Source organism: Lolium rigidum, chromosome 7 (assembly GCF_022539505.1).
Source record: "Lolium rigidum isolate FL_2022 chromosome 7, APGP_CSIRO_Lrig_0.1, whole genome shotgun sequence".
In the NCBI taxonomy this organism is placed as follows: domain Eukaryota; kingdom Viridiplantae; phylum Streptophyta; class Magnoliopsida; order Poales; family Poaceae; genus Lolium; species Lolium rigidum.
Window position 1 is genome coordinate 111,926,109 of NC_061514.1, and position 13,448 is coordinate 111,939,556.

Consider the following 13,448-nt stretch of genomic DNA (forward strand, 5'->3'; position numbering starts at 1 on the left):
AAGTTATACCACAATCAATCATATTTTGAGACAAGCATATTATACTAAGAATGACAGTTGTGCTCTCAAGAAAGTGCTCAAAGAAAGGATGGAGACACAACATAAAAGTAAAAGATTGACCCTTCGCGGAGGGAAGCGAGAGATTAACATGCGCTAGAGCTTTTCATTTGTAAAGCGGGAGTAAAATTATTTTGAGAAGTGTTTGTTGTTGTCAACGAATGGTAATGGGTACACCAACTACCTCGCCAACCGGACTTTCAAGAGCGGCTCCCATGAATTATTTGCATTTTTATGTGGCACTCCTTCCAACCTTTCTTACACAAACCGTGGCTAACCGAATCCTCGGGTGCCTGCCAACAGCCACATACCATGAAGGAGTGCCTTTTTACTTTAGTTTTATTATGATGATGACACTCCCCCCAACCTTGCTTACACAAGCCATGGCTAACCGAATCCTTCGGGTGCTCAGTCCAACAATCACAAACCATGGAGGAGTGTCTATTTAAGTTAATTAATTCGGGATCAGGAATCCCAATGCCGGCTCTTTTTGCAAAATTATTGGATAAGCGGATGTGCCACTATTCCATATGAGAGTCCGTCAAAAGTAAATGACAAGGTTGAAAGCTAAACACCACATACTTCCTCATGAGCTATGAAACATTAACACAAATTAAGAAGCATTTTGAAGGTTTTAAAGGTAGCGCATGAGAATTTACTTGGAATGGTTTGAAATGCCATGCATAGGTATTTATGGTGGACACTTTGGAATAACTTGGTTTTCATGTGTTTGGAGGCACGAGCAGCGATCCCGCTCAGTACAAGTGAAGGCTAGCAAAAGACTAGGGAGCGACAAATCAAGAGAGCAGTAACCGTCATAATCATGCTTGCGGCAAAATAAATTAATTGAGGCATAAAAGTGATACAAGAACTCTGAAGCAATGTAAATCATTGAGGCTTAATTGACTTTTGTTCAGTCATATGCATGCGTAAGCATGTGCCAAGTCGATATAAATGAATTATTCGAGAGGAGGATACCACAATGCCATACTTACTTATGAATAAAACAATGCAAGCAAACATCCATGACATGCTACTCATATTAATAAATTGGAGCTAATCATGAGAGATCATGAACTACTAGACTTTCTTAAATGACATATACCTCACATGAACCAACTAAGCATGCTCACATGGATGAGTATATGTACAAAAATGAAAACAAATAGAGTTCATACCAGCCTCTCACCACAATCAGATTGTCGTAGATCGTCATTATTGCCTTTTCACTTGTGTAGCTTGGATGATATGAAATGAAAACCACGCTCCAGCCACCGAAGACCATTGAACTCATAATGAACTTTACAAACCAAAGAAGAACAGCAAATATTTTTGGTGTTTTCGATTTTGAGAACACGAACAAAAGGAAACAAGCAAACAAAGCAAAATCTTTTTGGGTTTTCTTATAGCAAACTAGCAATAGCAAATAAAGCGAAACAAAGCAAGAAACCAAGATAAACAAATGATGAAGAGAAACAACAGAAATATTTTTGGTATTTTTGTGTTTTAGAAAATAAACAAAGTGAAAGCAAGAAATAGCAAACTAAAAGAATCACAGAAAAGCGAGATGGCAGAAATCTACCAAAACCTGACAACAGTACAGAAATCGATTTTTACAAAAATCTTACGTTGCTCAGTTCAAAAAGTGTTCAACTAATGAAAGTTAGATAACAACCTGGGGAACATGCAAAAAAATTTGCAACTCAAAATAACATTCTGGCTGTGCGCACGAATTTTTACGGTAACAGCCCAGAATCTGTTTTCAGGCAGCACTTCCCCAAATATCATCTTCCTCTCATTAGAAAACCACTCAAAGAGACTAAACAAGTATATACAAGTATCCAGCAATCATAATATGCAAAGAATGAGTGATGCCGGTATACCTCCCCCCAAGCTTAGGCTTTTGGCCTAAGTGGAGTTCAACCCCATCGAGGGCCTGGGTTCCACGCCGGTGGATCATATGTGGAGTAGTCATAATAAGGTGCCGATGCAGAAGAAAAGCGTGGGGTTCCTCATACCCAGCTTGTGGATGCGAAGAGCTTGCTGCATCGGATGACGAGTCGAGGTGTTCCTCGACCTCATTTGTGTTGCCACGTGCACGATGGCTTCCTCCCTCGATGTATGCGTTAACCGCACTTTCCGTGACTGACCAATCCTCCCTGGAATCAAAGTTAAACAGAGAAGGTGTAGGCAATCCTACTATTTTTTCAACTTTCTTAGTCCTTGTCCAAGATTTCTTGTAAAATGTTATTCTATAAGACAGGTTCCCTAAATTAGACGAATTAGAAAGAAATTCATGCTTAATCATGGAAGCTATGTCAAGTTTCTCCATAGGGAGCGGAATATCAAGACTGTGAGGTCTCACATTATGCATAGCTAATAAACGAGAGGCGATGAGACCCCCACAAATTCCTCCCTTCTCACGGTTAGTGGCAAGTCCGTTGGCTATCAAAGCTCCCAAGTTATAAGTCCTATTACCTTGCAATGCGGCGAGCTAGAAAGGCTAGATCCGGAATAGTTATTTTACCTCCATTCTTTCTTGCTAGAACGCACTTGGTAATAAAATAGGCGAAGTAACGAATAGCTGGGAAATGAATACTACTGATTTTACCATCATCCTCTGAGAAACTCCTTCCATGACAAATCATCTTGAAGAGGTCCAAGAGCTCTTGCGGCGATCCCTTTATCTTCTCGCATGATCCCCATTGCGGCACTTTGATTGCTGCACAAAAATCAATAGTCAATTTCACGTATTGGCATGGTTCCCCATCAACAAAATCATCCAATCCTGCACGAGAGATTAAATTTTGGACGTCCTGCAAAATCCCTGCACTTCTCATGAAATCCGCACACGGATAGTAAGTGGGATATACTCCTTCCCGGTGAACTCTCATGACCTGTGGCACCTCCAACTCATGTTGGTTGAGTTGGTGCCTACCTCCTTCCATTTTCTGAAATTTTCAACAAACAATATAAAACTTGATTTGGTGACATATAATTGAGAGAAACTACCATATGAACTTGCTAGAGTACTAATCATGCATCAAAACTAGTTTCTACCACTTAGAACAAGCATGCAAGTTCACTAAACATGTTACCTACAGCAGCAAAATATTCAAGATATACTCAACCAAACAAAATTCTACTTGGATGGGTGGAGGAGTCACATACCAAGGAGCAAATGTGCCAAATTTCAGCAGGAAATCTGGGCTGAGCAAAGAGATCGAGAAATCTGGAGTTCTTGAGCAAAAACGCGAGTGAGAGGAAGTTGGTTCGAGTTTTTTCGGGAGAGAGAAGGTGCTGGGAGAAAGAGATGATGTAGTGGGGCAAGGAGGGGCCCACACCACATGGTGGCGCGCCCACCTCCTTGGCCGCGCCAGCCTGTGGTGTGGCACCCTGTGGTGCCCCACAGGTCATCCTCTGGTGCTCCCAGGTGCCTCGTCGAAAAATAGGACCAACGGTGTAATTTTCGCGAATTTTTGAAAACTTTGAAAAATGCACATTTCTGGGTATTAAGTTCATTATTACTGGCCAGGAAATTTTTTGAAAACTCTAATTAACTAAGAAACTTTGCAAATTAAAAATGCTACAGCAACTAAAGCAAGTGGAGGAAGAAAGAGATGTTGTTTACCTCCTCTATGCATATAAAATGTATTTGTTAACAAGGTTGATCAAGTCTTGCCACCAAATAAATTTTACATAGCATATCTTTACTATTATATTCGAGTTGGTCGTACGTCATACAACGCGTTTGGTGGAGGAGATTGGAAGCATCAACACTGTCGAACATATATCTGACGGTAGCTCGCCGATGGTGTACATCGTCTCAGTGCTAATTACGCGCATCTGCCACCGACGAGTGGAAAATACCGGTTCAACGCTCCAAGGCCATCTAAAAAAAACGCTCCGAGGCCCCGACCCATCGTATCGCTCCCTGACCCCCACCCATCGAACCCTAGCGAAGGGTACCGCCGCCGCCACATCCGCCAGCTCCACGAGCGCGAGCGCAACAAGAAGCTCGGCCGCCTCCGCTCCCTCAAGGGCAAGAAGCGCCAGAAGTTCCACGAGCGGTACATCTCCGGCAACACCAAGTACCAGGACGCCGCGCGGGATCTCCTCACCCCCAAGGCCGGCTACGGGCTCGATTACGAGCTCCGACGCTCCGGCGTACACGTCCGCACCGTCCCCAACAAGCCGCAGGCTACCGACCAAGCGACATGTGAAGCACGCGATTGCCTGCAGCGTCGACTGCGTCAGCCGCACTCCCATCACCATATCGCTGAATTTCCCTGTCCCCCACCGCACTCTCGGGGTCATGGAGGCCTGAGGCCCTCCCTAGATCGCGAGCAGGAGCACAAGGCGCGGATCGAGGCGTGGAGACCTGGATGTGGGCAGAGGTGCGCAAGATCTGGGCTTGGAGGCCCCGATCCGAACTCCTCGCTTGAGCTTCGTTTTTTTCGTGACTTTTTTTTTTGCATCAAGTTTGGGTTGAATCAGAGGTGAACCGGTGAAATCTTCTAAGAAAATGGCATTCTAAGTTGATGTATCTATCATGGTAAATTACCCGTACATAATTTAGCCTTGACTAATATATTTTGTTTTGTTATAGGCGCTGCAGCCACACCATTACATTGGAAACTTCTGGGGATATCAGGGAGATGGAGGAGGAGGGTCTGTTCTACAAGGGTTGCGTTTTGTCTTCATTATGTATTCTCTATTCTCGCCCACAGCCGCCCTCCCATCGCCATATCGCTGAAAGGCCTCCTCCAGTACTTAGCTCGCCGTCGTCAGACTGGTGCACCTACAAGCCATGCGATTTCAATTTCCTGAACAGAAACATCATCCTCCCTTATATACACACAACACAGAGTATCACCGCACGCGATGAAGAAGGAAAGGCAACCGCCGAAACAATAACATCATGAGAATTGTTTGTTCGGTTTGGGGAAACTGAAGATAGCGGCTTACGGGAGGCAAGGGGAGAGGGCGACCAGCTTCGCCATGGCATGCAACTTGCTCGGTCGCTATGTCCACCAGAACGGCGCCGCGGCGGCCAATCTCGGCCTTGGAATCAGAAAAGGTGAGCGGGCGGCGGGGGATTCAGGAGTAGAGCTTGGGGTGTTTTTTTTTGTTCGGTCTGTTGAATGGTGGGAGGTTTCGTTCCGATTTGTGTGAGAATTTTTTTGTTTCTGTGGGGGAGATTTTGAGCCAGATCTGTGTTTATGTTTGGAATTTTGGTCGATTTGTTCTGGAATTAGAGGCAGGCTTCTCGAATTTAGGATTCCAGCTCAGTGATCTGAGCATGTCTTTTTTTGTTTGGGTTTCAGGTGAGCCCGAGGCGAAGACAACCTTGCTCGGAGCGGAGGGCGGGTAGGTGGGGAGGAAGGAGACCATGGAGCTATTCCCACAGGGGATGGCTTGGGTGGCGTACAGGAAGCAGCTGCCCCTGATGCTACTAGGTATTGTAGGAACAACTTTCCTCTTCTTCATTTTTAGTAGAATAGGCGTCAGGCAAATATCAATGGTTCAGGTGCATGCTTCCGTTCTCTTGTTCAGCTTCATTTGAAAATGTACGCATACAATATTTGGCCAATTTAGATGGTTCCCTATGCAATTCGATATGATAAGTATCCTCAAATGTTGTGAACTTTTTGCATGTAAATTGATGTAATCCAAAATTGTCAGAAAAATTTAATGCAGATGAAATGGTGTATCTATTTTGTTGTTCCCAATTAGCACCGGGTAGAGCCACTACAACGTTTTTACAATAACTATTTAACAATACTTTCGAGATTGACGCCAGGCTGGCATGGGTTTGTTTCATGGCTTCGTCGTCGTGTCGGGGAGTAGCTCAAGCATCAAGAACCCCTTCAAGGTCGTGCAGGGGCGGGTGGCCATCAGCGAGGCGTTCGTGGACAACTTTGGCAATTTGAAGAGATAGCTGGAATTCCTGGTTGTCCTGGCGAGTTTAGGCTTCAGCGAGGATGGCTCTGACTATGAGGAGAACATGTAGGTGCCTCCCAGAGTGGTGTTGGAGTATGTTGTACAGGTTGAGAAGGTGTACGTCGCGCAGGCATGAGGTCCCTTTTTGTCCTACGTGAGTAGATAGATGATCAACTTCCGATGTGCTGTTGTGTATTACATCTTTATCTTGTGAGCTTATTATACATGCACTTGTTTAGGAAATATTGTTTCTACAAAATGGTTGATAATGTTCTTTAGATCAGTAATAAAGGGCAGGTGAATGTCTCTCATAAACTTAATAAGCAAAGCTCAGACAACATTTGTGTGGCCTTTCAAAATATGAACTATGTGTACAGTTGCAACCCTGCAACCCTATTTTTTGTGCGAGCAGGGGGTTTCTACTAGAAGAAAAAAAAAACCTGTATTTACTTGTAGGACCATGTCTTGTTTGTTATTAAATGTTCTCTTTTAACATGGAGAAAGTAGTGCTACTCTGTTTGAATCTGTATAAGTTAGCATTTCTAATAGATAAGAGGACTAATGTATACTCCCTCCGTTCCTTTTTAATTGACTCAAATTTAGTACAAAGTTGTACTAAATCTGAGTCAATTAAAAAAGAACGGAGGGAGTAGATGTGTTGTGGGTCATAAATAGGTGTGACTTACAAGCTGTAAAACATTGTTCAGGTACATTTAGATCAGTTTGTTAATGCGGAAGGAAAGCTTCAAGGTATACCTTACTTTTGATACTTTTGGATTTGTGTATGGAGTTCTGGCTAGACCTGAGAAGTAGAACCAAACTTGTTACTTTGTTCTAATTCAGATAAATCCTGAGCTCATGAGTAAGAGCTAAGATATAGCAGATCTTTGCAATTATTATAGCCAGCTTAGAGCTCTGTTCTGGGCAATGAATCTTCATGGAGCTTACTATAGTTTATCATTTTATCTGAAGGATGAATATAAGTACGCAGACTGGAGCTAATACCCCAGAACCCGTGCTGCAGTTTGCTGCAGTTAAATGGAGATCTAGAGATGCATCATTTGTTTCGTACCAATGTATAAACATAAGGTATTATTTACCCTACCGGTGTATGTTATTTCAGATGTTCATATCTGAACTTGTGGTAACTTTCTTCATTTGGTGGTTTGCAGTGTAGCACCTTTCTGCCTATAACTTGAAGAACGACTTGTCCTGAGCATGATTGACTTTTTTAGATCCGTTTCCTCTAGAGTACATTTTGGTCAGTTGGATAAAAGTGTAGACTCCAATATTTTATATGGTGGTGCTGATATTTTTGGTGAATACGAGAAAATTTCAAAGAACTTATCAGACAAGCCTCTAAGCTCCTACACGGTGGACGCTCATCAATACAGTGGACCGCTGCCTTCTGTTATCCCGATTGGTGCACCATGGCAACAGATACACCTATTAGCCAGGAAACAGAAAAAAGTATATATTGAATTGTTTGAGTTGACTCCTGTCAAGTTAACGTTCAGGTTATCTCTTCTCCGTGTTTATGTTTTCTCGAATACCTACCACCGCAGAAAAAACATTATCAGTTTACCAGTGATTGTGTCTTTTGATGCAGTTTTACTAGCACTCCATGGCTCAGTAGGAATGAAGGTGGTTCAGACTCCAGCACAAGCTTCAATAACAGTACTGCTATTCAGGTGAAAAGTACTCCATCCCTTGTAGGGAGATATATTTGCATAAGAATTTTCCTTTTAGAGGATAGTTAGTAAAGATTTGCAGGAGTTCATGCTACGTAGTTTTAACATACTGAATATTTGGACATGCATGCCAGTTTCTAGCTTCGTTTTTCCTATCTGAAATAAATTGAAGTGACAATTTCCACCCTGAAGTGTGAAATATTTATCTCCATTCGGTAGATTTCCTTGTCAAGTATATGTTAACTGTAATGTTCTTGGCTGTCTGGCTGATGCTAATTTGATGATTTTGTGTAACAGATTGGCGATTCTTTGGCCGCAGCAAAAACATTGGATCTAAGTGTATTCTAACTTCGGCGCAGACATTGTTGGTTTCTAGCTAGCTGGCAGCAAGAAACATGATAACTCATCACCTAGGTTAACCACTGCAACTTGAACAAGGTTTGCAAGCATCTAGCTTATTCCTTGTGTGTATGGTAGCAGATATCCTACAAGCAGAAATCATACTCCCCTTGTAGGTTTGCAGACAAGGTTTCGTCCCTAGCTGCATTTGAAGGTCAAAGCTAAAAAATATCTGCATACTGCAGTTTGCGCAAGTAGCAGACCTAGAGGATCTGTTGTAGGTGCCTGAGCTACTGATTCACACCACGATTCAGTGTACTCTCCCTTTGTATGTCAACTGCTGTAAAAAATACATATTATGTCTTCAGTTTGATCTGGGCCTGACTTTCGTTGGTAGCCCTCAAAATCACACTCATATATTTCACGGAAATTTTTGCTAGGAGTAGTGAATGATGTGCAAATGATTCAAACCTTAATCAATAGTTCTGAAATGGAGAAACAACACAACATTAACGGACCCACGCATGGAAGGGAGCAAGAGGAGGGGTGCAGGTGGGTTGGGGTTTGCCCCAGGTTGCCGTGGGGATGACCCATAAGCGGTACGGTGTTCACTCAATGTGTCTATGTTCACATGTGTACATTTGTAGGCAATATGCGTTATTTACGTATATATATATATATATATATGTGAAATCAATAAACTTGGGAGCCGTAGCAACGCACGGGCATTCAACTAGTGAAGAAATAAACCTCAAATCAATCATGTTACCTTGAATTGTATTGATATGGATCCAATCACAAGAGTTTGATATTCTTCTTTAGGCTCATATATAGGACAATCGATGGTTCCCACTTTGATAGTTCTCACATGAGAAATAGTATTAACTCCGCACGCTTTTTCAATCCTCTTGGGGAAATAGACGGTGTGTTCCTTATCATCAACATTGAAAGTAACCTTTCCTTTATTGCAATCAATAACAGCCCCTGCGGTGTTAAGAAAAGGTCTCCCAAGAATAATAGACATATTATCATCTTCATGCATTTCCAACACAACAAAATCAGTTAATATCAAGCAGTTATTAGTAACTTGAACAAGAACATCCTCACATATACCAACAGGAATAGCAGTAGATTTATCAGCCATTTGCAAAGATATATCAGTAGGTATCAACTTATCTAAGTAAAGTCTCTTATAAAGAGAAAAAGGCATAACACTAACACCAGCTCCCAAGTCACATAGAGCAGTTTTAACATAATTATTCTTAATAGAACAAGGAATAGTAGGTATACCTGGGTCGCCCAATTTCTTTGGAACTTTGCCATTGAAAGAGTAATTAGCAAGCATAGTGGAAATTTCCTCATTGGGGATTTTCCTTTTGTTAGTAACAATATCTTTCATATACTTTGAATAAGGAGGCAATTTAATAGCATCGGTCAAAGGGATTTGCAAGAATAAAGGTTTCATCCAATCACAAAATTTATTATAGTGTTCTTCTTCCTTTGATTTTAATTTCTTAGCGAGGAAAAGGCATTGGCTTTTGCACCCAAGGTTCTCTTTCATTACCATGTTTCTCAGCAATAAAATCTTCTTTAGTATACTTTTTATTTTTAGCATGCTTTTCAGGTTCTTTTTCAACCTCTTCTTTATCGGGAGTATCATTATCATTATCTTTCTCATGTTCATTACCACTTTCGGTTTCAGCATCGAAATAGAAATACTATTAGGATCATTAGCAGGTTCGAGAGGATTCTACAACATTTTTATGTTTCTTCTTCTTTTTCTTAGATGGAGCTCTAGGTTCAATGCGTTGAGAATCTTGCTCAATTCTTTTGGGATGCCCTTCGAGATATAGAGGATCCTGGGTAGAGACACCACCTCTAGTTGTTACTTCATAAGCATGTTTTTCTTTAGAATTATTTCCTAACAAGTCATTTTGCACTTTAGTGAGTTGATCAATTTGAGTTTGAATCATATGAAAATGTTTAACAAGCATCTTAACATCATTGGAGGTTCTCTCCACAATATCATGCAATTGACTAATAGCTTGATAATTTTCCATTAGATGATTCTCTACTCTCATATTAAAATTTTCTTGCTTAACAATATAATTATCAAACTCATCTAAGCATTGCGCAGGAGGTTTTGAATATGGAATATCTTCCCTAGTAAAGCGTTGAAGCGAGTTTACCTCAATCATGGATGAAGGGGGATTATCTCACATATATCTTCTATTGGAGGTAGATTCTTCACATCTTCGGATTTAATACCTTTCTCCTTGAGAGACTTCTTGGCTTCCCTCATATCTTCATCATTCAATTTAATTAAACCCCTCTTCTTCACTATTGGCGTTGGAGTTGGTTCAGGCGTAGTCCAATCATCATAATTCCGGCCTATTTTAGCCAATAATTCTTCGAGCGTCGTCCGGAGTTCTTTTCCCGAAAACACAACCAGCACAACTATCCAGGTATGCCCTAGACTCAATGGTTAGTCCACTATAAAATATATCAAGTAAATCATGCTTTTCCAAGTCATGGTCGGCGGAGCTCTAATAAGAGAGCAAAATCTTGCCCAAGCCTCAGGCAATTTCTCTTCATCTCCTTGATCAAAATTATAAACTCTCTGCAAAGCAGCATGTTGAGCACTAGCGGGAAAGTATTTCCGGAAGAAAACATTAAGCAATTCTTTTGGACTTTTAATAGAACTAGGTGGCAAACTATTATACCAAGTTTTAGCGTCATCCTTTAATGAGAATGGAAAGATTTTAGCAACAAAGTAAGTACGCTTCTTAACATCATCAGAAAACAAGCTACTCAGAGTAGATAACTCAGTCATGTGTTCAACAGCGACTTTCTTTTTCAGTACCACAAAAGGGTGTTTTCTCAACAATAGCTATATGAGATAGATCAAGAGAAAAATCATAATCTTTATCCCTAATGTTTATAGGAGATGTGGCAAATTTAGGATCAGGAGACAGTTTATATCTAACAGTATGTTCAGCAAGCAACTTTTTAATTTTTCTTGCATCAGTAGTAGCATTGCATTTTTCAATAAAATCATCATCAAGTTCCACATAATCTTCATCAAGATCATCACTAGAGTATTCAAGTTCGGGTGAATTAACGAGTGTAGTAACATCGGGAGTTTCAGCATTTTCAATTTGTCTAGACCTAGCAATTTTAGCATCTAGAAAAGTTCCCAATGAACCACTATCATCAAGCACAGCAGAAATATTATCGATATTATGAGAGTTTTCAGATTCAGCGAAGTACCAGCATTTGAAGCATGTGGCGGTGAAACAAGTTTATCAATCACGGATGGTGAATCAAGAGCAGACAGAGGTACTCGAGTTGTACCTTTTCTTGTAGTGGATGGTAATATGGCGATCTTAGTATCGCGAGTTTTACCCATGATGGAGAATTTGCAGCGAACAATATAAATCCAAGTGAACTTCCAAATAAAGCTATGCTCCCCGGCAACGAGCGCCGTGAAAATAGTCTTGATGACCCACAAGTATAGGGGATCGCAACGAGTCTTCGAGGGAAGTATTACCCAATTTATTGATTCGACACAAGGGGAGACAAAGAACACTTGAAAGCCTTAACAGCGGAGTTGTCAATTCAGCTGCACTAGAAACGGACTTGCTCGCAAGAGTTTATCGATAGTAACAGTTTTATAATAGTAGCGGTAGTGAAATAACAGCGAGCAGAGTAACAAAGACGAGTAGTAGTGATTATAGTAAACAGCGAGGATTAAAATATCGTAGGCACGGGGATCGGATGACGGGCGTTGCATGGATGAGAGAAACTCATGTAACAATCATAGCGGGGCATTTGCGGATAATAATAAAATGGTGTCCAAGTACTAATCAATCAATAGGCATGTGTTCCAATTATAGTCGTACGTGCTCGCAATGAGAAACTTGCACAACATCTTTTGTCCTACCAGCCGGTGGCAGCCGGGCCTCAAGGGAAACTACTCGGATATTAAGGTACTCCTTTTAATAGAGTACCGGAGCAAAGCATTAACACTCCGTGAACACATGTGATCCTCACATCGCTACCATTCCCTCCGGTTGTCCCGATTTCGTCACTTCGGGGCCATTGGTTCCGGACAGCGACATGTGTATACAACTTGCGGGTAAGATCATAAACAACGAATATCTTCATGAAACAATAACATGTTCAGATCTGAGATCATGGCACTCGGGCCCTAGTGACAAGCATTAAGCATAACAAGTTGCAACAATATCATAAAAGTACCATCTACGGACACTAGGCACTATGCCCTAACAATCTTATGCTATTACATGACCAATATCATCCAATCCCTACCATCCCCTTCGGCCTACGGCGGGGGAATTACTCACACATGGATGGGGGAAGCATGGCTGGTTGATGGAGAGGCGTTGGCGGTGATGGCGGTGATGATCTCCTCCAATTCCCCGTCCCGCGGAGTGCCGAATCGGAGACTTCGGCTCCCGCGACGGAGTTTCGCGATGTGGCGGCGTTCGGAGGGTTTATGGCGACTTCGACTTCTCTCCGTGCGTTTTTAGGTCCGAGGCGAATAAGTAGTCCGAAGGGGGCGTCGGAGGCCGGCCGAGGGGCCACACCACATGGCCGCGCGGGCCCCCCCGGGCCGCGCCGCCATATGGTGTGGGGCCCTCGGGCCTCCACTTCAATTGTCCTTCCGGCTCCGGCGATATTCCGGGAAAATAGGCCCTTTCGTCAAAATCCCGAGGTTTTTCCTCGAAAGTTGGATTTCTGCACAAAAACGAGACACCGTAATAGTTCTGCTGAAAACAGCGTTAGTCCGTGTTAGTTGCATCCAAAATACACAAATTAGAGGCAAAACAATAGCAAAAGTGTTCGGGAAAGTAGATACGTTTTGGACGTATCAGTGGCCGGCCACCATGGTGGGGAGTCCACTTGGGACTCCTCCTCCCTTAGGTTGGCCGGCCAAGGTGGGTGGAGTCCCTCTGGACTTTTCTAGAACCTTCCGTAGAACCTTCCGGATCATTTTAATTCACATAAAATGACATCCTATATATGAATCTTATTCTCCGGACCATTCCGGAACTCCTCGTGATGTCCGGGATCTTATCCGGGACTCCGAACAAATATTCGAACTCCATTCCATATTCAAGTTCTACCATTTCAACATCCAACTTTAAGTGTGTCACCCTACGGTTCGTGAACTATGCGGACATGGTTGAGTACTCACTCCGACCAATAACCAATAGCGGGATCCGGAGATCCATAATGGCTCCCACATATTCAACGATGACTTTAGTGATCGAATGAACCATTCACATACGATACCAATTCCCTTTGTCACGCGATATTTTACTTGTCCGAGGTTTGATCTTCGGTATCACTCTATACCTTGTTCAACCTCGTCTCCGACAAGTACTCTTTACT

General features: G+C 42.2%; 1 protein-coding gene across 1 annotated transcript; it reads left to right on the forward strand.

Moving 5' to 3' along the window:
• Window positions 1-7,001: 7,001 nt before the first annotated feature.
• LOC124669707 lies at window positions 7,002-8,075 on the forward strand. The gene is made up of 4 exons (XM_047206275.1): window positions 7,002-7,089; window positions 7,173-7,517; window positions 7,610-7,691; window positions 7,989-8,075. Exons 2-4 carry the CDS (start codon window positions 7,219-7,221, stop codon window positions 8,037-8,039), a joined length of 432 nt encoding a protein of 143 aa, XP_047062231.1. The 5' UTR covers window positions 7,002-7,089; window positions 7,173-7,218; the 3' UTR covers window positions 8,040-8,075.
• Window positions 8,076-13,448: the final 5,373 nt, after the last annotated feature.